The following is a 23,452-nucleotide window of genomic DNA, read 5'->3' as shown; positions in this document are numbered from 1 at the left end:
AGTGGTGAGAAATGTTGTATAATATAACTTTAATTAGAACGTTCAAAATGTTTACAACATTTAAAAGTAATGGAATGAAAATAAAAATATTCATTTTTATAATAAAAAATTTAAATACTAAATAATTTGTATGGGTTTTTACTTTGGAAAGAGAAATGAAAAGGATTTTTTCCCATTTTTAACTGGTCCAGTTGGAAAAAAAATGACTTTTTAAAGGTAAGGGAACCCGACAATTAACAATTTAAAAAATGTTTACAAAAATGCCAATTGAATTACATTTTCAAAAAATAAATTTAGGGCAAAGCAGGAAAGTAAGATTGAGAAATAAAATTAGAAATGTAATATGTTAGCAACATTCTCTAGGTAGTCCAAAGCCACACACAACGAAAATTGTTGTAGTACACCCAATAGTCTCTTGGACATCTCCTTTGTTTGTCTTGAAGGTCGTGGATTTAGGCTACCTGACAATGCCTGTGCAAGTCTCATTTCTTGAAAACTTTGCTCCTTCTTCAATGTTTTCAAAAAAGAGTAGAAATTAGGATGATGTTTGCCAATTGTATGACTGAAGGAGTTGTGCCATCCCTCTATGGCATTATTTGTTTTAGCACCACCTTCCAAGCAGGTTGAGTAGCAGTTCCACCACTCCACATGGTAACGTGGCTTCCTCCTGCAACCTGATCTGCCTAGACGCCCAATCCATGTGTCCTCGAAATAATTTAAAATGGGAGCCAATTTTTCTTCATTTTCTATAAAATATTCCGATTCTGAAATTGCAGTGTAGTACTCATCTACACTATCAGGTGGTACAAAACAAAGAGCAGTTAATTTTTTTAATTCAACTTGTAACTTGCTATCAGAGCAGTAATCTGCAACCAGGGATGTTTTTTGGAGTTTACGCCAATATGCCTGGGAAAAATGAAAAAAACATCCCTGAATTTGGGTATCCACGTACAGTTTGTTGATGAAATTCATCATAGTCAATTCAAAATCTAAAATGATTTTCCTAGGACTTTTTCCAGATGTTTTTTCTTTAATAACTGATAAAAATTCAGTATAGGTTGCAGATTGCTTATCTGGTAGCAAACTATATACTAAGGGAACTACATTATTATTAATTTGAGCATGAATGCTGTAAATTTGGGTGAATGGATGGGGCGTACATTTAAACGTTCCATCCATCATCCAAATTTCAGTATTCTCTAATTTAAAAAGGTTACGGGGAGTGCTAAAAATTAAAATGTGTTTGAGAGGGTTTTGGTTATCATACAGTAGAAAAGGTTCATTAGAGAAAGAAAGAGTTAAATCATGAGGAATTGCAATGTCAGCAAAAGTTTGTGGAGTAACTGTTTGTGTGTTACTTGCCTGCTTTTTTCGTTGAATAATTCTACGCAAATTTGGGATTGTTGGCATATTACAAGCAACATGTCCAGGGACATGTTGTGCAACCTCTCGTAAAATCTGACCAGGAGTTGCATTGGAGGTGGATGCAATATCTTTCATTTGATTGATTGTATCGCGTATTTCAATCTCCATTGCAGAGGCAGAGTGGTTATGTTCTGTGGTTTTAATGACAATGTCACCAACAGTAACCGCTCTGCCGCTGCAACGGGCTGAATAATATTGTACACACCTCCAATGTCTCCTTGGTTCACTTAGCCTCTCATTACAATATATATACCCACAATGTTTAAGGAGTCTGTTCCCTTTTCTAGATTTGGTATAAGTAGCAGTGGTCTGGCTTGCCATTTTATGTTGAAAAAAGGAAATATAAAATATATTTTAATTATGTTTATGACATTTTAGGAAAATATTATTTAAACAGAAGTAGAAAAAGAAAGTGACAGCTTATTATTGTATAGCACTTTATAAAAATAAGCACTTCATATGAGTAGAAATAGTAAGTGGCTTTTAATCACTATCCAGCACTTTCCCTATAAAGGCACTTTTCTCTAGTTAGAATAGTAAGTGCTACTTTTTGACTATCCTGCAGCTTAAATTTTCATGCATTTTGTAGTTTTAATATAGTAAGTGTCACTTCTACACTATCCTGCACTTTCCCTATTCATGCACTTTCCTGGAGTTGGAATAGTAAGTGACAATTTTTCACTATCCAGCACTTTCTCAGAATATGCACTTACCTGGAGTTAGAATAGTAAGTGGCACTTCTACACTATCCAGCACTTTCCCTACTCATGCACTTTCCCGGAGTTGGAATAGTAAGTGGCACCTTTTCACTATCCAGCACTTTCTCTGAATATGCACTTACCTGGAGTTAGAATAGTAAGTGGCACTTCTACACTATTCAGCACTTTCTCTGTTCATGCACTTTCTGGGAGTTGGAATAGTAAGTGGGAAATTTTGACTATCCAACACTTTCTCTGAATATGCACTTACCTGGAGTTAGAATAGTAAGTGGCACTTGTACACTATTCAGCACTTTCCCTACTCATGCACTTTCTCGGAGTTGGAATAGTAAGTGGCACTTTTTCACTATCCAGCACTTTTAAGAACATGCACTTACATGGAGTTACAATAGAAAGTTACATTTTTTTCATGATCCTGCACTTATAATGCTTTAAAATTGCTTATTATTTGCAATGAAATCTGAAAATGAGATGTGTTTATTTATGAAAATTACCTTGGTTTGTTGAAGGATGTTTTGTTGTTTTCCTAAAAGTCTTGTAAGTAGTTTGGATATTGGCTGTCTTTCAGGCGCTCTGTGGGTTTCAGTGCTTCTTGTTTGGCTGTAAACAAAACAATTTGAAAAGGTGTTAAATGTTTTGAACATGTTTTATTTATTTGTCTTTTTTAAACGTTGGGAATAAACATTTATGTTTAAGGATGTTTATTAATTAGTCACATCTTTTCACTATCCAGCACTTTCTCAGAAAATGCACTTACTTGGAGTTAGAATAGTAAGTGGCACTTCTACACTATCCTGCACTTTCCCTACTCATGCACTTTCCCGGAATTGGAATAGTAAGTGACACCTTTTTACTTTCCAGCACTTTCTCAGAATATGCACTTACCTGGAGTTAGAATAGTAAGTGGTATTTCTACACTATGCAGCACTTTCCCTACTCATGCACTTTCTCAGAGTTGGAATAGTAAATGTCACCTTGTCACTTTCCAGAACTTTCTCAGAATATGCATTTACCAGGAGTTAGAATAGTAAGTGGCACTTCTACACTATCCAGCACTTTCCCTACTCATGCACTTTCCCGGAATTGGAATAGTAAGTGGCACCTTTTCACTATCCAGCACTTTCTCTGAATATGCACTTACCTGGAGTTAGAATAGTAAGTGGCACTTGTACACTATTCAGCACTTTCTCTGTTCATGCACTTTCTGGGAGTTGGAATAGTATGTGGGAAATTTTGACTATCCAGCACTTTCTCTAAATATGCACTTACCTGGAGTTAGAATAGTAAGTGGCACTTGTACACTAGTCAGCACTTTCCCTACTCATGCACTTTCTCGGATTTGGAATAGTAAGTGGCACATTTTCACTATCCAGCACTTTTAAGAACATGCACTTACATAGAGTTACAATATAAAGTTCCATTTTTTTCATGATCCTGCACTTATAATGCTTTAAAATTGCTTATTATTTGCAATGAAATCTGAAAATGAGATGTGTTTATTTATGAAAATTACCTTGGTTTTTTGAAGGTTGTTTTGTTGTTTTCCTAAAAGTCTTGTAAGTAGTTTGGATATTGGCTGTCTTTCAGGCGCTCTGTGGGTTTCAGTGGTTCTTGTTTGGCTGTAAACAAAACAATTTGAAAAGGTGTTAAATGTTTTGAATGTGTTTTATTTATTTGTCTTTTTTAAACGTTGGGAAAAAACATTTATGTTTAAGGATGTTTAGAAATTTGTCACATTTTTTCACTATCCAGCACTTTCTCAGAATATGCACTTACCTGGATTTAGAATAGTAAGTGGCACTTCTACACTATCCAGCACTTTCCCTACTCATGCACTTTCTCAGAGTTGGAATAGTAAGTGCCACCTTTTCACTTTCCAGCACTTTCTCAGAATATGCACTTACCTGGAGTGCGAATAGTAAGTGGTATTTCTACATTATCCAGCACTTTCCCTACTCATGCACTTTCTCAGAGTTGGAATAGTAAGTGGTACCTTATCACTTTCCAGCACTTTCTCAGAATATGCACTTACCTGGAGTTAGAATAGTAAGTGGCACTTCTACACCATCCAGCACTTTCCCTATTCATGCACTTTCCCGGAATTGGAATAGTAAGTGGATCTTTTCACTATCCAGAACTTTCTCAGAATATGCACTTACCTGGAGTTAGAATAGTAAGTGGTACTTGTACAGTATTCAGCACTTTCACTGTTCATGCACTTTCTGGGAGTTGGAATAGTTAGTGGGAAATTTTGACTATCCAGCACTTTCTCTAAATATGCACTTACCTGGAGTTAGAATAGTAAGTGGCACTTGTACACTAGTCAGCACTTTCCCTACTCATGCACTTTCTCGGATTTGGAATAGTAAGTGGCACATTTTCACTATCCAGAACTTTTAAGAACATGCACTTACATGGAGTTACAATAGAAAGTTAAATTTTTTTCATGATGCTGCACTTATAATGCTTTAAACAATGCTTATTATTTGCAATGAAATCTGAAAATGAGATGTGTTTATTTATGAAAATTACCTTGGTTTTTGGAAGGTTGTTTTGTTGTTTTCCTAAAAGTCTTGTAAGTAGTTTGGATATTGGCTGTCTTTCAGGCGCTCTGTGGGTTTAAGTGGTTCTTGTTTGGCTGTAAACAAAACAATTTGAAAAGGTGTTAAATGTTTTGAACATGTTTTATTTATTTGTCTTTTTTAAACGTTGGGAAAAAACATTTATGTTTAAGGATGTTTAGCAATTAGTCACATCTTTTCACTATCCAGCACTTTCTCAGAATATGCACTTACCTGGAGTTAGAATAGTAAGTGGCACTTCTATACTATCCAGCACTTTCCCTACTCATGCACTTTCTCGGATTTGGAATAGGAAGTGGCACCTTATCAAATTCCAGCACTTTTTCAGAATATGCACTTACCTGCAGTTAGAATAGTAAGTGGCACTTCTACAATATCCAGCACTTTCCCTACTCATGCATTTTCTCAAAGTTAGAATAGTAAGTGGCACCTTTTCACTTTCCAGCACTTTCTCAGAATATCCACTTACCTGGAGTTAGAATAGTAAGTGGCACTTCTACACTATCCAGCACTTTCCCCACTTATGCACTTTCTCGGAGTTGGAATAGTAAGTGGCACCTTTTCACTTTCCAGCACTTTCTCAGAATATGCACTTACCTGGAGTTAGAATAGTAAGTGGTACTTCTACACTATACACCACTTTCCCTACTCATGCACTTTCCCGGAATTGGAATAGTAAGTGGCACCTTATCACTATCCAGCACTTTCTCTGAATATGCACTTACCTGGAGTTAGAATAGTAAGTGGCACTTCTACACTATCCAGCACTTTCCCTACTCATGCACTTTCCCGGAATTGGAATAGTAAGTGGCACCTTTTCACTATCCAGCACTTTCTCTGAATATGCACTTACCTGGAGTTAGAATAGTAAGTGGCACTTCTACACTATTCAGCACTTTCTCTGTTCATGCACTTTCTGGGAGTTGGAATAGTAAGTGGGAAATTTTGACTATCCAGCACTTTCTCTGAATATGCACTTACCTGGAGTTAGAATAGTAAGTGGCCCTTGTACACTATTCAGCACTTTCCCTACTCATGCACTTTCTCGGAGTTGGAATAGTAAGTGGCACCTTTTCACTATCCAGCACTTTTAAGAACATGCACTTACATAGAGTTACAATATAAAGTTCCATTTTTTTCATGATCCTGCACTTATAATGCTTTAAAATTGCTTATTATTTGCAATGAAATCTGAAAATGAGATGTGTTTATTTATGAAAATTACCTTGTTTTTTTGAAGGTTGTTTTGTTGTTTTCCTAAAAGTCTTGTAAGTAGTTTGGATATTGGCTGTCTTTCAGGCGCTCTGTGGGTTTCAGTGGTTCTTGTTTGGCTGTAAACAAAACAATTTGAAAAGGTGTTAAATGTTTTGAATGTGTTTTATTTATTTGTCTTTTTTAAACGTTGGGAAAAAACATTTATGTTTAAGGATGTTTAGAAATTTGTCACATTTTTTCACTATCCAGCACTTTCTCAGAATATGCACTTACCTGGATTTAGAATAGTAAGTGGCACTTCTACACTATCCAGCACTTTCCCTACTCATGCACTTTCTCAGAGTTGGAATAGTAAGTGCCACCTTTTCACTTTCCAGCACTTTCTCAGAATATGCACTTACCTGGAGTGCGAATAGTAAGTGGTATTTCTACATTATCCAGCACTTTCCCTACTCATGCACTTTCTCAGAGTTGGAATAGTAAGTGGTACCTTATCACTTTCCAGCACTTTCTCAGAATATGCACTTACCTGGAGTTAGAATAGTAAGTGGCACTTCTACACCATCCAGCACTTTCCCTATTCATGCACTTTCCCGGAATTGGAATAGTAAGTGGATCTTTTCACTATCCAGAACTTTCTCAGAATATGCACTTACCTGGAGTTAGAATAGTAAGTGGTACTTGTACAGTATTCAGCACTTTCACTGTTCATGCACTTTCTGGGAGTTGGAATAGTTAGTGGGAAATTTTGACTATCCAGCACTTTCTCTAAATATGCACTTACCTGGAGTTAGAATAGTAAGTGGCACTTGTACACTATTCAGCACTTTCCCTACTCATGCACTTTCTCGGAGTTGGAATAGTAAGTGGTCCTTTTCACTATCCAGCACTTTTAAGAACATGCACTTACATGGAGTTACAATAGAAAGTTACATTTTTTTCATGATCATGCACTTATAATTCTTTAAACATTGCTTATTATTTGCAATGAAATCTGAAAATGAGATGTGTTTATTTATGAAAATTACCTCGGTTTTTTGAAGGTTGTTTTGTTGTTTTCCTAAAAGTCTTGTAAGTAGTTTGGATATTGGCTGTCTTTCAGGCGCTCTGTGGGTTTCAGTGGTTCTTGTTTGGCTGTAAACAAAACAATTTGAAAAGGTGTTAAATGTTTTGAATATTTTTTATTTATTTGTCTTTTTTAAACGTTGGGAAAAAACATTTATGTTTAAGGATGTTTAGAAATTTGTCACATTTTTTCACTATCCAGCACTTTCTCAGAATATGCACTTACCTGGATTTAGAATAGTAAGTGGCACTTCTACACTATCCAGCACTTTCCCTACTCATGCACTTCCTCGGAGTTGGAATAGTAAGTGGTACCTTATCACTTTCCAGCACTTTCTCAGAATATGCACTTACCTGGAGTTAGAATAGTAAGTGGCACTTCTACACTATCCAGCACTTTCCCTATTCATGCACTTTCCCGGAATTGGAATAGTAAGTTGCATCTTTTCACTATCCCGAACTTTCTCTGAATATGCACTTACCTGGAGTTAGAATAGTAAGTGGCACTTGTACCGTATTCAGCACTTTCTCTGTTCATGCACTTTCTGGGAGTTGGAATAGTTAGTGGGAAATTTTGACTATCCAGCACTTTCTCTAAATATGCACTTACCTGGAGTTAGAATAGTAAGTGGCACTTGTACACTATTCAGCACTTTCCCTACTCATGCACTTTCTCGGAGTTGGAATAGTAAGTGGCACCTTTTCACTATCCAGCACTTTTAAGAACATCACTTACATGGAGTTACAATAGAAAGTTACATTTTTTTCATGATCCTGCACTTATAATGCTTTAAACATTGCTTATTATTTGCAATGAAATCTGAAAATGAGATGTGTTTATTTATGAAAATTACCTTGGTGTTTTGAAGGTTGTTTTGTTGTTTTCCTAAAAGTCTTGTAAGTTGTTTGGATATTGGCTGTCTTTCAGGCGCTCTGTGGGTTTCAGTGGTTCTTGTTTGGCTGTAAACAAAACAATTTGAAAAGGTGTTAAATGTTTTGAAAATGTTTTATTTATTTGTCTTTTTTAAACGTTGGGAAAAAACATTTATGTTTAAGGATGTTTAGAAATTAGTCACATCTTTTCACTATCCAGCACTTTCTCAGAATATGCACTTACCTGGATTTAGAATAGTAAGTGGCACTTCTACACTATCCAGCACTTTCCCTACTCATGCACTTTCTCGGAATTGGAATAGTAAGTGGCACCTTTTCACTTTCCAGCACTTTCTCAGAATATGCACTTACCTGGAGTTAGAATAGTAAGTGGTACTTTTTCACTATCCAGCACATTCCCTACTCATGCACTTTCCCGGAATTGGAATAGTAAGTGGCACCTTTTCAAATTCCAGCATTTTCTCAGAATATGCACTTACCTGGAGTTAGAATAGTAAGTGGCACTTCTACAATATCCAGCACTTTCCCTACTCATGCATTTTCTCAGAGTTAGAATAGTAAGTGGCACATTTTCACTTTGCAGCACTTTCTCAGAATATGCACTTACCTGGAGTTAGAATAGTAAGTGGCACTTATACACTATCCAGTACTTTCCCTACTCATGCACTTTCTCGGAGTTGGAATAGTAAGTGGCACCTATTCACTTTCCAGCACTTTCTGAGAATATGCACTTATCTGGAGTTAAAATAGTAAGTGGCACTTTTACACTATCCGGCACTTTCCCTCCTCATACACTTTCTCGGAGTTGGAATAGTAAGTGGTACCTTTTGACTATCCAGCACTTTCCCTACTCATGCACTTTCAAGGAGTTAGAATAGTAAGTTGCACCTTTGGATTATCCTGCACTTTCACTACGCATGCACTTTCCTGGAGTTGGAATACTAAGTGGCACCTTTTCACTATCCAACACTTTTTCTGAACATGCACTTACATGGAGTTACAATAGAAAGTGACATTTTTTTCAGTATCCTGCACTTATTATGCTTTTAACATTGTTTATTATTTGCAATGTAATCTGAAAATGAAATGTGTTTGTATTTGAAAATTACCTTGGAGTTTTGAAGGTTGTTTTGTTGTTTTCCTAAAAGCCTTGAAACTTGTTTGGATATTGGCTGTCTTTCAGGCGCTCTGTGTTTCAGTGGTTCTTGTTTGGCTGTAAACAAAACGATTTGAAAAGGTGTAAGGTGCAGTTGGAGTAGTAAGTGGTACCTATTGATTATCTTGCTCTTTTACTACTTGTGCACTTTTTTACACTTTAAATGTTAAGTGGTACTTTTTTATTATCCAGCTCTTTTTCAGATCATGCATTTACCTGGAGTTAAAATACTAAGTGCTACTTCAACACTTTCCTGCTCTTTTCCTAATCATGCACTTTCTAAGATTTGGAATACTAAGTTGTTCCTCTTCAGTATCTAGCATTTTCGCAACTTATACAATATCCTAGAGTTGGAATACTAATTGGCTTTATTACACTACCATGTTTTTTTTTCGTTTATGCTTCTGAAATTATTATACTAATGCCCATTATTTTAGTACGATTTTGTACTGGCACATTTATACTATGATGTACTTACCTTGCTGATAGTTCTTGCTTTTTATCTTTATCTATGCCGTGCAGAGTAGATTAGTATTTTCAGTTTTTTTCCAAATTTACACTGCTTTAGGACATAAATTGGAGTATCTAAAAATAAATGTTGAGTGGCATCAGAAGCAATGTATATAAATAGAAATGCAACGTTTTATTATTAATTACTGCTGTGTTACGCAAAGTTATTCTATGTAGATATAATCGATCTATACATTGTATTATCTCTCTGTTTTATATTACTTACTTATAATATTTGGGGTTAATTTTTAAAGGGTGTGGGGGTAGAGGGAGGGTACGTTTATTAACGTGCTTTGTTTTTTTTCGCTTATGCTAAATTATTTACTCTACTTATGTATATAATTAGAAAAAGATATATTATTACGACTTTTATACTATACAGCACTTACCTTGTTGATAGTCCAATTTTTGGTCAAATATTTTTCTTAAATGCGCTTTGTATAGTTGTATTAGCACTTTGTGTTTTCGACTTGGTACTGCTTGAGATGATATTTGAGAACACCTTTAAAATATATGTATTATTTATTATTAATTTGTTTACAATGGATTTTGATGTACTAATTACGAAATATCGTTGTTTAAAAATACAAATTAATTTGGAAATGTTGGGTTTATCTTCCAATTTAGTAAGAAAACAGTTTATTTCTCCACGTAATAATTAAAATCAATTTATTAAATATATTCTGTTTCTCTCAATCAAATAAATTTATTTTACTTAAAACAATTTTTTTCATATTATTACCGTTGACTTTCGTAAACTATTCGTACCTATTTCACACATTATGTTCTAATTTTAACTTTATTAATGGTTACTATTATATTAATTAATCTAATTTAAAAACATTTTTGTTGATATATTGCTGCTGATATGTTAACCTTAAACATTTTTACAATTCGTTTTAATTAACTTACTGTAATATGAAATAGAAATGCTTCTAAGTTCGTTTTCGTTGAGATTTACTTCAAGAGGTCAGAGGGTCAGGTTTTCACGTCTGCTCACTCTGCTAGTTGATAATCAACTGTTTTCAAAATGGTGGGATACTTCTATTTATAACTTTTCTTAATTATCATTATTTTTGATCTAAATTATATAGTTTCGTTTCTAATTTTATTTTAATTCATTTGATGTGGTAACGTATAATTTAAAATGTTTTACTTTGAAGTAAGCTTTTCATTGTTTCGTTCCGTTTTGGCATCCATTTTGAAAGTCTTGTTGATATTGTAGGTCATGGAAATAGTAGATGGACATTATTTTTTTTTACTGTGTGTAAAATGGCGCTATTCTGTTCGTAAAGTCATTATTTTCGTCTATCAAGTAATGATATCTTTTATTTATTAATCATTTTGTCATTTTCGTTTTGCTATGTCCTTTTCTTTATCTAATATATTACATTTCTTAACAATGAGTATTTTTCAAAATTACTCGACGATTATTTTTATTTATTCCCGTTTTAAATAGAATATCACCATGATTTTGCTTTATTTCCGTGCAGTTTATAATATTATAGAATAGTTAATTAATTTAAGGCATTTTTTTTCGACCATTCCGTTTCTTTATTTATTTAATATAAAAATTTTAAAGACTTAATTTTTTTAATTACAATAATACATATATTATTTGTTAATAATTTAATTATTTGTTACTAAATGTATTTCATTTTCATTTTCGTAAATATATGAAGGTAATGTCTTTAGTTTGTTGTTAATTATTTCGAAAAAATATAATATTTCAAATATATGAGTAACTTTATTGTTACTCTAGTATTTATTTTAATACTCGAGTATTAAATTAAATACTCGTATGATTATGCAGTTTTTTAATATATTTTCTTGTTTTTTAAAAAGAAATAGTATTTTTTAATTATTTGTATATTTATAAAAAATTTAACATATTTGCGAATTATTTATTTATTTTGTCCAAAATATGTATGTTTACGTGTAGTTTCTTGCCCAGATTTTAATACACTTACCCACCCAAAACCCCTATTTTCCCTGCATCCCGTGCCAGATTTTATATTACAAAAATAAATATAAATAAAAATCAGTATGCGTATAAATTATTGTTATAAAAATTGTTATTTTTACGTGTAGTTTTTCACATCATTTTAATACACTTACCCACCCAAAACCCCTATTTTCCCTGCATCCCGTGCCAGATTTTATATTACAAACATTTTTTTTTTTTTAAAAATAGATGTAATGGTATGCGTTGTAATAGAATGCGTTGTATTGGTACTTTTTCATTAGTAACATTATTTTACGATGTAGTAGTATGTGTTGTAAAAAATCGCGTTGTAATAGCATTTGCGTTGTAAAAAATGCTATGTAAAAGCATGCGTTGTAATAACATGCGTTGTATCATCATATATCCGTAATCAAGAGCCATTCTAATCGCACAACTTGTCGAAACAGTTATAAAATGGGCCATCAAAAACATGAACACATGGAAGACTCCAGGTATTCACTGGATTAGTGTTGAGTTTGACCAGATGTATGTGGAGCTATTGTGGCACCGCTGCTGGCCATGTACATGGAAGCCTTGGAGACAGACATATTGCCGGTGTCATTAAGGGAGATCAATATTGTAGTCCTGTCTAAAGCAGGCTGAGACTCTAGAGTGAATCCTACCAATCATTGTCGATGACAAACGGATATGCAAAAATTCTGAGGAAATTACTTGTGCAACACCTATATAAAGTTGCTAAGGAGAGTCATACACCTGGATCGATCTGGGTTTGTGGAAGGCTGCACCACTACCATTAATATGTGGAAGGTGGTCCTTATCATGGAGCAGGTAATGATGGGGAGGAGCCCTGTGCAATGGTCAATTAGATAGCTCACAAGACCTTTGACACTGTTAACTGTTTATGCACTACATCAGCACACCCTGGGGGTGGATTATATGAGGTGGATGAACTTGCTATATAAGGACAGCAGGGCAAAAGTGAAGGTGGGCCATAGAATTTTGTACAGTTGGCCGGTTGAGAGGGGGACCCAACAAGGGTGCTCCATCTCGCCACTGATATTCGCTTTGGTTAATGAGCCGCTGGCTCAACTTATACAGCATAGACATGATGATGCCGGGATTATGATGGGAGGCAAGAGAAAAGTCATCTGACTCTATACTGAAGATATCTTGCTGAAACTGAGGAACCGAAGAGAAACATGGGGTGCAGTACATGACACACTGGTAGAGGTTGGGGTACACTTGGGGTTGTGGCAGAATGCCTATAAATCCGTTCTTTACCCCATATAGGCGGCCATAGCCATCCAAGAGAGCTTATCTAACATAAAAGTGCAGACAACACCGGTGAACTACCTTGGGATATATTTAAGTTCAGACATGTCTGAGACTTACGGTTCAAATGTGGGTGTACTTTTAGATGGCTTAGAAAGAAGTGTGTGAAAATGGTTGTAATTCCTAATGTCCCTACTGGGATGCATTACCATAAGTAAGATGGCCATTGTGCCCGAATGTTACATGTGTTACAGCACATGCCAATGTGTATCCCAGAGTCCTGCTTTCATAGACTATAGGAACTACTTCGGCTGTTGTACTGGGGACATGGGAGGGCAAGGATCCACCTGAAGGTATAGGGACTTTAATGGGACAGTGGACGGCCACAGGCCCCAAACTTCAAGGATATAACTGGGCATCTCATCTCCCCCACAGAATACCATGGTACTGATCCAGTCGCAGGAATGCTGGCTGGCCCCTGGAAGCTCCTGGCAATACACAAGTGTACAATGGCCCTACCATTACAAATGCAGACACTGTTAAATATCTGGGAATGTATAATGAGGCAGGAAATTAATGTACATACTCCCATCAACAACTGGACCTTTTGTGTACTGGCATTAGACCCATAATGCCTTCATTCCTAAGGCGAAGTGGGGAGGGAGATGGCCCACACTGCTTGGGGGACTTATATGCAGATGGTAATATAGTGGGCTATTCAGACTTCTGAACTAGGTGAGATGTTACAGGCAGATTCATCCTGGCATATGCTGGACTGGTGGCAACCATACGGAGGGCATTGTTTGGGTTCTCACAGGAACTAGAGACACATGTATTGAATCAAACACTACTGGACAGCAAGGGAGAGGGCAAACTTATTAGACACCTGTATGCTCTGCTCTTACCATTTACAGCCACCCACATTATGAAATTGAGAGCACAACGAGAAGGAGATGTGTGTGAGGAGCTCATTGAGCATGAATGGGCCTCTGTATTGGGTAATTACCGGCGTGTGTCATGGAGGGCCCACCACATGCCACTCGGCGAGCCTTTTAGACCACCGCTGTACCACCGACGCTGGACCACATTACTCCTTTCTCGTTTACATATTCTACTAGTGACCACTGCGCCCTAGTGGCTCTCATATGTGAGTCTGTGCCTTGCTCCTGAACGGCAGTGAGCCCAAATCCACGACAGCGGCCACAGCACCAGTACCCCTTCGATCAGTGAGGCATAGTGCCATATGCGCATTTTGCAACGCATGCTGCCACAAACCCTGTCTAACGCCAACTGGCGAGCCGTGCTGCCACAAACCCTGTCCAACGCCATGCGGCAAGCCATGCTGCCATAAACCCTGTCCAATGCCAGCTAGTGACACCTGGATGAGGCAGCAGGACGACCCTGCTGACCAGAATGTCTCACATCCAGCATCTAGTCGCGAATCACGAACGGCTGAGTCCACACCAGTGGTCGCACAGAGAGGAGAAAGAGGAAGATGCGGCTCAGTCCGGATGAAACCCAGGTCGCAGTCACAGAGGTGACCGGACACGTGGTGCAACTGAACGTGAACTACACAGGCCGGTGGGGCCACCAACCTATGCCGGCGGCACGCAGTGAACGGCCCGTGCTGACCTCTGCCTCCGACCTACACTGCTCTCTGCCTAGGCTGTGCTCGAGTAGGCCACAGATTTGGAACTGAACATCGTGTATGCATAGGCAGATTATACATCATTGCACGCAAGGAGAGGCCTTAGAGGATGTCGCCTTGCATCTTGGCGGAGAGACAAGGATCATCGATACGGAGGTGTTCATACACTACTGACAATTGCATTGGTGTCACTAGTGCTGTGCATTACGAGACAAAGACACATGGCTGTGGGACACTGCTGACCACTGCCTACAGTCTACACTGTGGTCCAGTAGGTCACAGAGTCATGATTCACAATGGCGGAGTCCATATCAGTGTACCGGCATCCTCGTAGTCTGCATCCCCACTCAGCCCCGGTGCCACTACGTCTGTTCTCCGACTTTCATGGACACTCTCGAGTCGAACAGTGGTGGCGTCTGAGCCTATGGACTAGGGGGCAGTTTACACCCCCATGTAGCTAATACAGAATTGGTGGCGGCAACGGGCTGTCACATTCCACTCCTCCATTTGCTGCTTACAGATAAAATCAAACCTTTAGGCTTCTTGCCCTGGAGGACACATTCCATTGTCCCCAAAACATTCCGAAGCGTACACCTCGGACAGTGATGGTTACCTGCTCAGGTTAGATGCTGAAGATGATGCAGGTCTGACACACAACACTGCATCTACATCAGGAATGTATCAAAGGGACACAATCCGAGACTTTTTCTGCACATGAGCGCGCTCATCTTTAGTGTCCACAGCTCAGTGCAATGCGACTCACGGTCACTTCTGTTTGCATGTCGGCTGTCCTCTGGACTTTATCCGGCTCACCCCATGTTGCTCAGCAGTTAACTGTGGATTGCATGTGTTTTCTGTTAGCGTTGCACTGGTGTCCAATGGTCAAGTGTTGCCAAGTCCAGACATTCCGTGTGTGTTGCCTCACACACATCCAGCACAGGTGTCACTGTAAATGTGGCCCTGCCAATAAAGGAGCGGGGTGCATGTGCCCGTAGCCAGTTCAACATGATCTCTGCGTGTGTCCCTTTGGAGGGGGGGGAGAGTGAGGAGGCCTCCAGCCTCAGTAGCCTACTGGCACCAATTACGAACACAAGGAGGCGCAATTCTCGCAGCAACACTGGCACAGAAGGCTCATCAAGGGATGTGGGTAAGCAAACTGAGAGGCCACCGGGAGTGCACTGCCGCAAAAAGTGAATACCTGAACACTTACTATTGTGTTGAGGTAACCAGCAGCATAAACATTGTATGTACTGACATTTAAGCGCCATTGCAATTTCATATAATTTCTTGTGTTTGTACAACACTTGTCTGCACGTGGTGTGTGTGTATTGACACAGCCACATTTTATTACATTAAACAGTTGAACACGTAGTGTATTGTCTCGTAATTACCCACCTTAAAAGAAATTTTGAGTGATTTCAGCAGGTCTCTGTCTCCCCTCTGCTTCACTTGGTCCGCATGCCACTTGTGGTGGTTGTCTGGACTGATTGTCTTCCTCAGGCTCGCTGTCAGAGTGTTCCAGGGGTATGCCTGTATTAGTGGCTATGTTGTGCAACATGACACATGTGGCAACACTTTTGCAGCTGGTATCTGGCCTGTACTGCAATGCACCACCAGTTTTGTGGAGGCAGCGAAACCTAGATTTGAGTAAACCAAATGTCCTCTCAATCACGTTGCGTGTGGAAATATGTACCTCATTACATCGCTGCTCACTTGGGGTACTTGGATTTAGGTATGGCATCAGTATGAAGGAGCTCACAGCATATGCGCTCTCACCTACAGGATGTAAAACAAATACATTACTCACAGCTATATGTCACTATGATGGAACAGTCTGCAAGACAGTATTGCATCTGTTTACCACGCAAATATCCTTCTCCAAATTCACCCGCAAGGAGAAGTCTGTGTATGCCACAGTGTCTGAAGATGTAGGAGTCATGTGAACTGCCAGGGTAACTAGCCACTATGTCTGTGATGATGTTTTTGGAAATGCAGGTGACTTGTATGTTCAATGAATGGTATGATTTTCTCTTCCTGTAAATGTACTCATTCACAGGAAGAGACAACATGCATCCCATCAATGCAACCAATTTCGTAGGGAAAATGGGCTACCTGATAGAAATCAATTTAGTTTGCTGCAATTCCTGTGGTGTTGTGGGGAACCTTATGTGGTGGTGTATCCTCTGCAACGTGGCATCAACATATGAGTTAAAAAAGCACAATAGTGCACTTTGAGAGACACCTCCAGGTGTAGCGATTACTCTCTGGAAGCTACCTGACGCTAGAAGGTGCAGAGAACATAGGACCTGCACTCGAGTGGGGATGGCATGTGTCCTGTGAGTGACACTGCAGTAGTGGCTCTAATTCAGCTATGAGATTATAGACTATGTCTTCATTCAGCCTATATTTATCATATACCTCTTCCTCTGTCTGCCCTAGCAAAGTAACACACACTCTTAAAATGTGCTCCTGTACCTTCCTCCTTCTCTGTGCTGCTGCTCGTAGCTTCATCCTCCTCGCCATGACGTAGAGCGCTGCCTTTGTGAAACATTCTGATCCCTTCTGGGAATGTTTAAGTAGTTTGGTGGTGATCAGCACCGGATTTGTCTAATTTGAAATGGTTAATACCTGGATTCAATTGTTCTTGTTTAAGAAATGAAAATTGCGATTTTTCGCAGAATCGCAATTTGCGAATTTTTCATGCAGGTTTTGCGATTTGCAATTTGCGATTACCTATTACGGATTCGCGAATACCGAATTAGTATTTTGGTAATCGCTAATTTTTGCGAACTTAAGGACGATTCTGCGAATTTGCTTCATGCATTGCATTAGGCTATTTTGGGAATGCAAACACCCATTTTTTGAGATTTGAAACATTTGAGAACGCTAATTAGCTTGATGCATGTGCCCCTAAATAATTTGCTCACAATCACAGGCTGTTGAGCAAGTGCCGAGACTTACAGCTACTTCATTCACAGATATAATCTAATGTGCTGAGGTGACGCACATCCATGCTTTACAGACGTACACTTTTTTAAATTTTCAAGTCAAGTCATCCTATCTGGAATCAATCCCGGCTTCCCTGTTTTCCCAAATTGAGTGATCCTAGACAAATACTGTATATCATCAGGCCTCCAGTTTGCCTGTTATTGCATAGGTTAGGCCAACAGGGCAGGTGTACAGACAGTCAGGTATAAGGCACCCTTATGACTGACTCTGCCCCAACATTTCCAGCCTGACCACCTGTGGATGAACCAATGGCTCAAAGAGGCCTTGCATGGAACTGTGACAGAGGGGCATTAAAGGCTGTTGGAATAAAGGCTCTCTGCTACGTACGCCCTTCCCACAACACCTCATCCAACTGTACGGGCCCACTACTAAACTTCAAAGATGACATACATGTAAACATCACCACACACAGACTTGCTGTCTTTTCTGTGGCAGATTCAATCGGTTCCAACTTATTTCTCCCACGTGGGCAGTGGGCACTGCGAGTGCTCCATTTGCATTTTCATATACCGCAAACTCGACCCGAAAGTATTTGAACAATTTACATGAGACCAGTTACATAACATAAGGTCATATTTATTTTGTAGGCATGAAAAGATTAAATGATTTTCCCAGAATTACAGGATGTTGAGCGATGCAGAGACTCTGAGCTTGGTTCTATAGTTCCAAACTAAATTAACCACCACGACACACAGACTGTTTATTATTGCATATTCCTTTTAGTTTATTAATGTTATTGTCATCACAGCGGGACTGGAAAGTTTCTCAGTTCACACACATTTTTATTTTTTAACAAAGTCTGCTTAATTCACAGATATGATCCAATGTACTAAGGTGAAACAAATTTGCATGTTAAAGAAATATACTGTTTTTAATTTGGAGATCACCTTATCTGGGATCAATGCCAGCATCCCTGTTTGACCAAATTGTGTGTTCCTAGGCAAATACTATATTTCACCTGGCCCCCCTTCTTTTGTTATTGCATAGGCGAGGCCACAGGGCTGGTTTACAGACAGTCAAGGCTCCTTTGTGATTGACTCTGCACCAGCATTGCCAGCCTACTTGCAGGGTGTGGATGAACCATTGTAATATACACAAAAATCCTGCATGTGGGGAGACTGCTCTCCCTCCGTTACTTTGAATATAACATATATTCCCACATTAAATTTACAAATTTTAACTTGCTGCTCCTCCTGATATCAATCTCCGATCTAGGGGGCATATTATCAAGGGGGTTTATATCTGCTTTTTTGGCTTTAAAAGCCAAGACAGTGGAGATAAAATTATCTCCCTATTACCTAGCTGTCGCTAACACCAGTTAGCGACAGCTAGTAGGAGATAGCGACCATCTTGGGCCCCACTTTGCATGTCAGTGATATTTATCACTAATGACATGCAAAGTGGGTGTGCCAAGATGTTAGCGACTGGAAACACTCGCTAACCTCGCCATCTCCTACTACCAACTTATGGAGATATTCGCTCTAAGCGCGAATATCTCCAAAAGCTAACACCTGCCCCTGAGCAGTTCTTAGCCATGTTATCCAATGGGAGGTGGATAACATGGCTAAGAGCATTAGCTCGCTAATGCATGAATATCGCTGACTTTTCAGCGATATTCATGCATTGCGGCCGATTTTTATCGCATTTGCGATAAACCTTGGTAATACCAAGGTTTATCTGCAATAAAAATCGCCGCAGCTCAGCGGTAAATTTTTGTCTCTAACCAAGCAATAGCGATAATTATCGCTATTGCTTGGCAATATGCCCCTAGGTCCATTACTAAGGGCCTAGTGACACCGTGGCAGGAGCACAGACGTCCACTGGTGTAATAGTTGTCCTTAGCAGGTTCCTTCTGTCTCGTGGGCCTCTGCTGCAGCAAATGGTTCGAGATAAGGACCACTCAGCAGGAACAGGCTCCAGCTCAGCTCCATAATGAGTTTTTTTTTTCTCCAAAATGAAACCAAATGCAGTACTAAGCTTGTGCTACTGCAAGGAGATCAACCATCTGCACCCCTCCTACAGCCTGCCCTTTAGTGATGATCAACAAATTGTCGCCACCTTCTACCTCCTTGTCCTCATCAGCCTGCCCAACCCACAGCTGTTGAAGTGAAAGGAGTTTTGCTAACTCCTCCCAGATCCAGTGTTCATGAGCCCGAAAAGCAACTGGTTTAATTGCATTCTAATTAAACTCTCGATCTCATATGATGTCACTGGTGTAGCTTGTGCTTGCAGGTCGAATTAAACCTCGCACGGCTGGCACTTGCGCAGTACGACATCTGCAAAGTTCATTGCAGTTCACCCAACAGAATCGGAGCAGTACTTTCTATTCTGCTGCTCTATGTTTTTCTTTTACCGTTTTAGCCTCTCCCCCTAGGATGGCTGGGTAACACCCTTTGCACATATTAACACCATCCCCCCTTCGTTGAATAGGAATGGTAAAATGATTGAACTTTGTGGGACTCCACATTGCGGGTTGTGATGAGATGAGGGGATTGGCAGAATTGTTAGAAGGTTTTGTCTATCTTTGAGGTCGGATATCTATTTTAGAGCATTGCCTTATAATCCGAGATTTTCTAGACTCATTGATAGAGTCGGACGGTTCACAATGCCAAAGTTTGATGATGAGTCCAAACGTAATAATGCTGCAACTCCACTGGTGTTGTATGCACTATATGCCCATTAGTAATTGAGAACTACATATTTCTCGCTTGCACTTTGGTGTTTTCTGAATCACTAGCTGAAATCTCTAATGTACACCACTGATATGTTCTAATAGCTGGAAGACCAGTTTCACCAAGCGTGCATCTAACAGAGCACAAATACATTTGCTTTTGCCTAGATTTCTGAATTGTTGAATGCTCACAGAAGACAAAAAGTTAGGCCTTGATAACTACAATTTGCATACTTTCCAAACCTAAACCTGTTCCCATGCCTCCCTTTTCTGGTGGATTTTTTCTAGGCAGTAAGTCTGCCAAATTTAGGGAAAAAGTATGGTTGCGTTAAATTTCATTCACCATCTCTTTTCCTTCGTCATTCTCATAATTCCTGGAAAAGCCAGTCAGCCTGGAAAGGTCCACTTGAATAAATCAATCTCTGAATAGCAATTCTGATACCGCACAGTTTAACTTTTTTATGCCTATAGGTTTCCACTGTGTGCTCAAAAAAGTGAATTTGTTTCCCTATTTGTCAACTGGGAAAATAAAAGTAACTCGTCAATTGAAGAACTTGTGTATGCAAAAGAACATCAGCTGCTCTCTCTGTCCCACATCCCTCTACCTAAAATGTCAGCCCCAGTAATCACGCATTATATAAAGCGGATGCATGCATTTCCATTTACAGAAATTATGCTGTCAACAGTTGACTGCCAGCTGTCACTTTACAAACTGCTCAGATACGCTGCAGAAGACTAATTATTTCGACAGCTGAATGCCAAGTTATCATATAATTTGACAGTCATGTTGTGACTGGTTGCCTTCACCCAGCCAGCAGCAACATCACATCTGGCTGTAATCAGAAGATTACAGAGTGAAACTGATCGTCAGATGACAGTCGGCTCAAATCAAAACAGATGATAGAAAACTCATAGGCTGTTTCTCAATCAGCCTGAAGATGGCGCGCCCAGTCCACAAGCAAGAGTGATCAGTTAAATCATGTTCTTTCTACAGCACCAGTTTTAATTTTGCTAGGGCGGAAAAGGACGCTGTCGAGATGTTTTTTCAGTCCTAGGTTGGAAAAGGCAAATTCAAAGTTGCTATGCGGCCTCAGTCCATGTCTACAAAGCGGTATCGGGCCACCTTTTATTCGGAATATAATTAATGGCGGCATCACTGACCCTTTCCCTCCTTTGAACGACATACTTTTGGTTTGACCTCAAATGACAGAACTATGAATGCTTTTTTTTTTTACAATACATATTCAAATCGTTAAACATTGTGAAGAAATTTAACAAGCAAGCTTTAGCTTTCTTTAGTGAGAGAACATGACCCTTAGAAAACGTAGACAAAACAGGTTCAGGGAGCTTACATTTTTCGCAATATATGTACATACAATACAGCAGGGTATGACGCAAGCCGCAGAGTTTTTTTTTAAGGTCTTCGGGGTAGGCAGTTGGGCAAATCCTTCGAAAATGTAATTACAACGTTGCTAATCAAGACTTATAATTTCTTTACAATAAATCAATAACATCAATAAATGACATCCTGAAAATAGTATGAGTGAGTGAAGAGAGGGTGAGGCATTGTGGATTTTTACCTGGGTATGTGAGACCTCCCCCATTTAATAATGCAAGCCCCTAGTGGGTCAACGCCACAGTTTCAATGAGAAAACCTAAACTTAAACCTTGGCTAAAAGCAGCTGGCTCTTACCCCCAGGGGAATGCGTGTTACATGTTTAAAACAGAACAAAGCTATATTAAAGTAAGAAAACCAAACAATACCATTCCCAAAAAGGATTCAATACAAAGGGAACACTTTACTAAACAAATACACTCATAAATGGTGAAAATGAGATTAAGGGAACACGAAATAGGATTTTCTTAAACATTTAAATGCAAAATTCTGCAAGAAAACACAAAGGCTCTTTAAAGTCTATGGTTGTGGTTGCCCAGGACTTGGGTGCAATTTTTGACTGATTGTTATGTGGCAGGAGACAGGTGCGACTTCAGGGTCGCGCTGATTGATACAGTCAACATTTTGGCCTTGGCAGGATGCTGTTTGTTGGAGAGCGTCCGCGAAATCGGATCTATCAAATTCGGGAACCAGCCAAAGGCTTCAGCTTTGGAACCAAAAGCTCACAGCAATGCAAAGGAGGTGTCTGTAGCTGCGAAGGTCATATCACGCTGGGGTGACTTTACCACCTTGTCTTGGTTTCATGACCGACACTTTTGGATTTTTAAATCCTCCAGTGGGTCGATGCAGGACTGTGTGGCCGGCAAGGGCTCCGTGAGGACGGGTGCTTATTTTGGGCTGTCGTGGAAAAGCCTCGAAGTTTGCTTGAAAAAATTCCTAGGGGGACAAATTGTCCCTTCGTTGCCGCCCAAGACACATCTTTTTAGGTCGTGTTGATACTTTGTCCGGGTCCAGAAAATGATCAAGTGCCTCTCTCTGTAGATGGTGGAAAACCCCCTCCTGGCCTTTCATGCAGCTTCGAGGTAGGGTGTGCTCCTGGAGTCTAGGGGACATATTTATGATCCCAGTTGTGTCGCACAGGCACCACAAAATGTGGCATATGGATGACGCAATTGAAAAATGAGATTTATGAAGCCACGCAAGGCCAGTTCGCGTGGCCCTGAGTGGCTTCCTAAATCTCGAGTGAAGCAATGTTGTGCACAGCGGCGCCTTCCTCTGTACCAGGGAGGTGTGCTATAGGCATTGTGTGGGTTCTCCCATGCAGCACCCATGTTTTTTGACACATTCCCTGATTTACCAGCACATGTAAAACTGGGAATGCACCATACAGATACACCTTCCCATGAGAGGAGCAATGAGGTGAAATATCTTTATTTCTCCTCCTTACTTCCTCTTCTATGTGTGCTGCATTCTGCTTAGAGGGAGGAATATGCCTCTCAGGATTCCTGCATGCAACACAGGCACCCGTACACCATGGCAAGCGTGCCTACGATGGCACCAGGCAGCCCAAACAATGCCAGCAGAGAGGAACAGGCAGGAATGCACCCTATTTTTTTTTATCTGGCTCCTGCCTGCTCCTTCCCTTTCATGCAGTGCTGCTCAGGAAGGTGACTTGCTGTGCTACACTGCTTGACAAATCTCATAAAATATGGCAGAGGTTTTACTCCAGCCACAGCGGTGAGTGGATCTGCTGCAGGGCTCCAACAACCAGCCCGCTAGCTCTTAAACGCAGGGTGAAGCTCTTCTTCAGCCTCTTCGGTTCCTGTGGTTAGCGGGAGTCCAGTCAACCGGCCAGTGAAGATTTCCTGCAGTCCCTGACTCCGAGTGGAGAGGAGGTGACACCTCACTCCTCTTCACATGCAGG

General features: G+C 39.5%; 1 protein-coding gene across 1 annotated transcript; it reads right to left on the bottom strand.

The window, feature by feature from the left end:
* Window positions 1-330: 330 nt before the first annotated feature.
* LOC147702308 (uncharacterized) lies at window positions 331-1,746 on the bottom strand. Its single transcript, XM_086928776.1, has one exon. It carries the CDS (start codon window positions 1,744-1,746, stop codon window positions 331-333), a length of 1,416 nt encoding a protein of 471 aa, XP_086784902.1.
* Window positions 1,747-23,452: the final 21,706 nt, after the last annotated feature.

Source organism: Lissotriton vulgaris, chromosome 7 (assembly GCF_964263255.1).
Source record: "Lissotriton vulgaris chromosome 7, aLisVul1.2, whole genome shotgun sequence".
NCBI lineage: Eukaryota > Metazoa > Chordata > Amphibia > Caudata > Salamandridae > Lissotriton > Lissotriton vulgaris.
The sequence above is the reverse complement of the archived record's forward strand: the minus strand, read 5'-3'. Positions and strand labels throughout refer to the sequence as shown.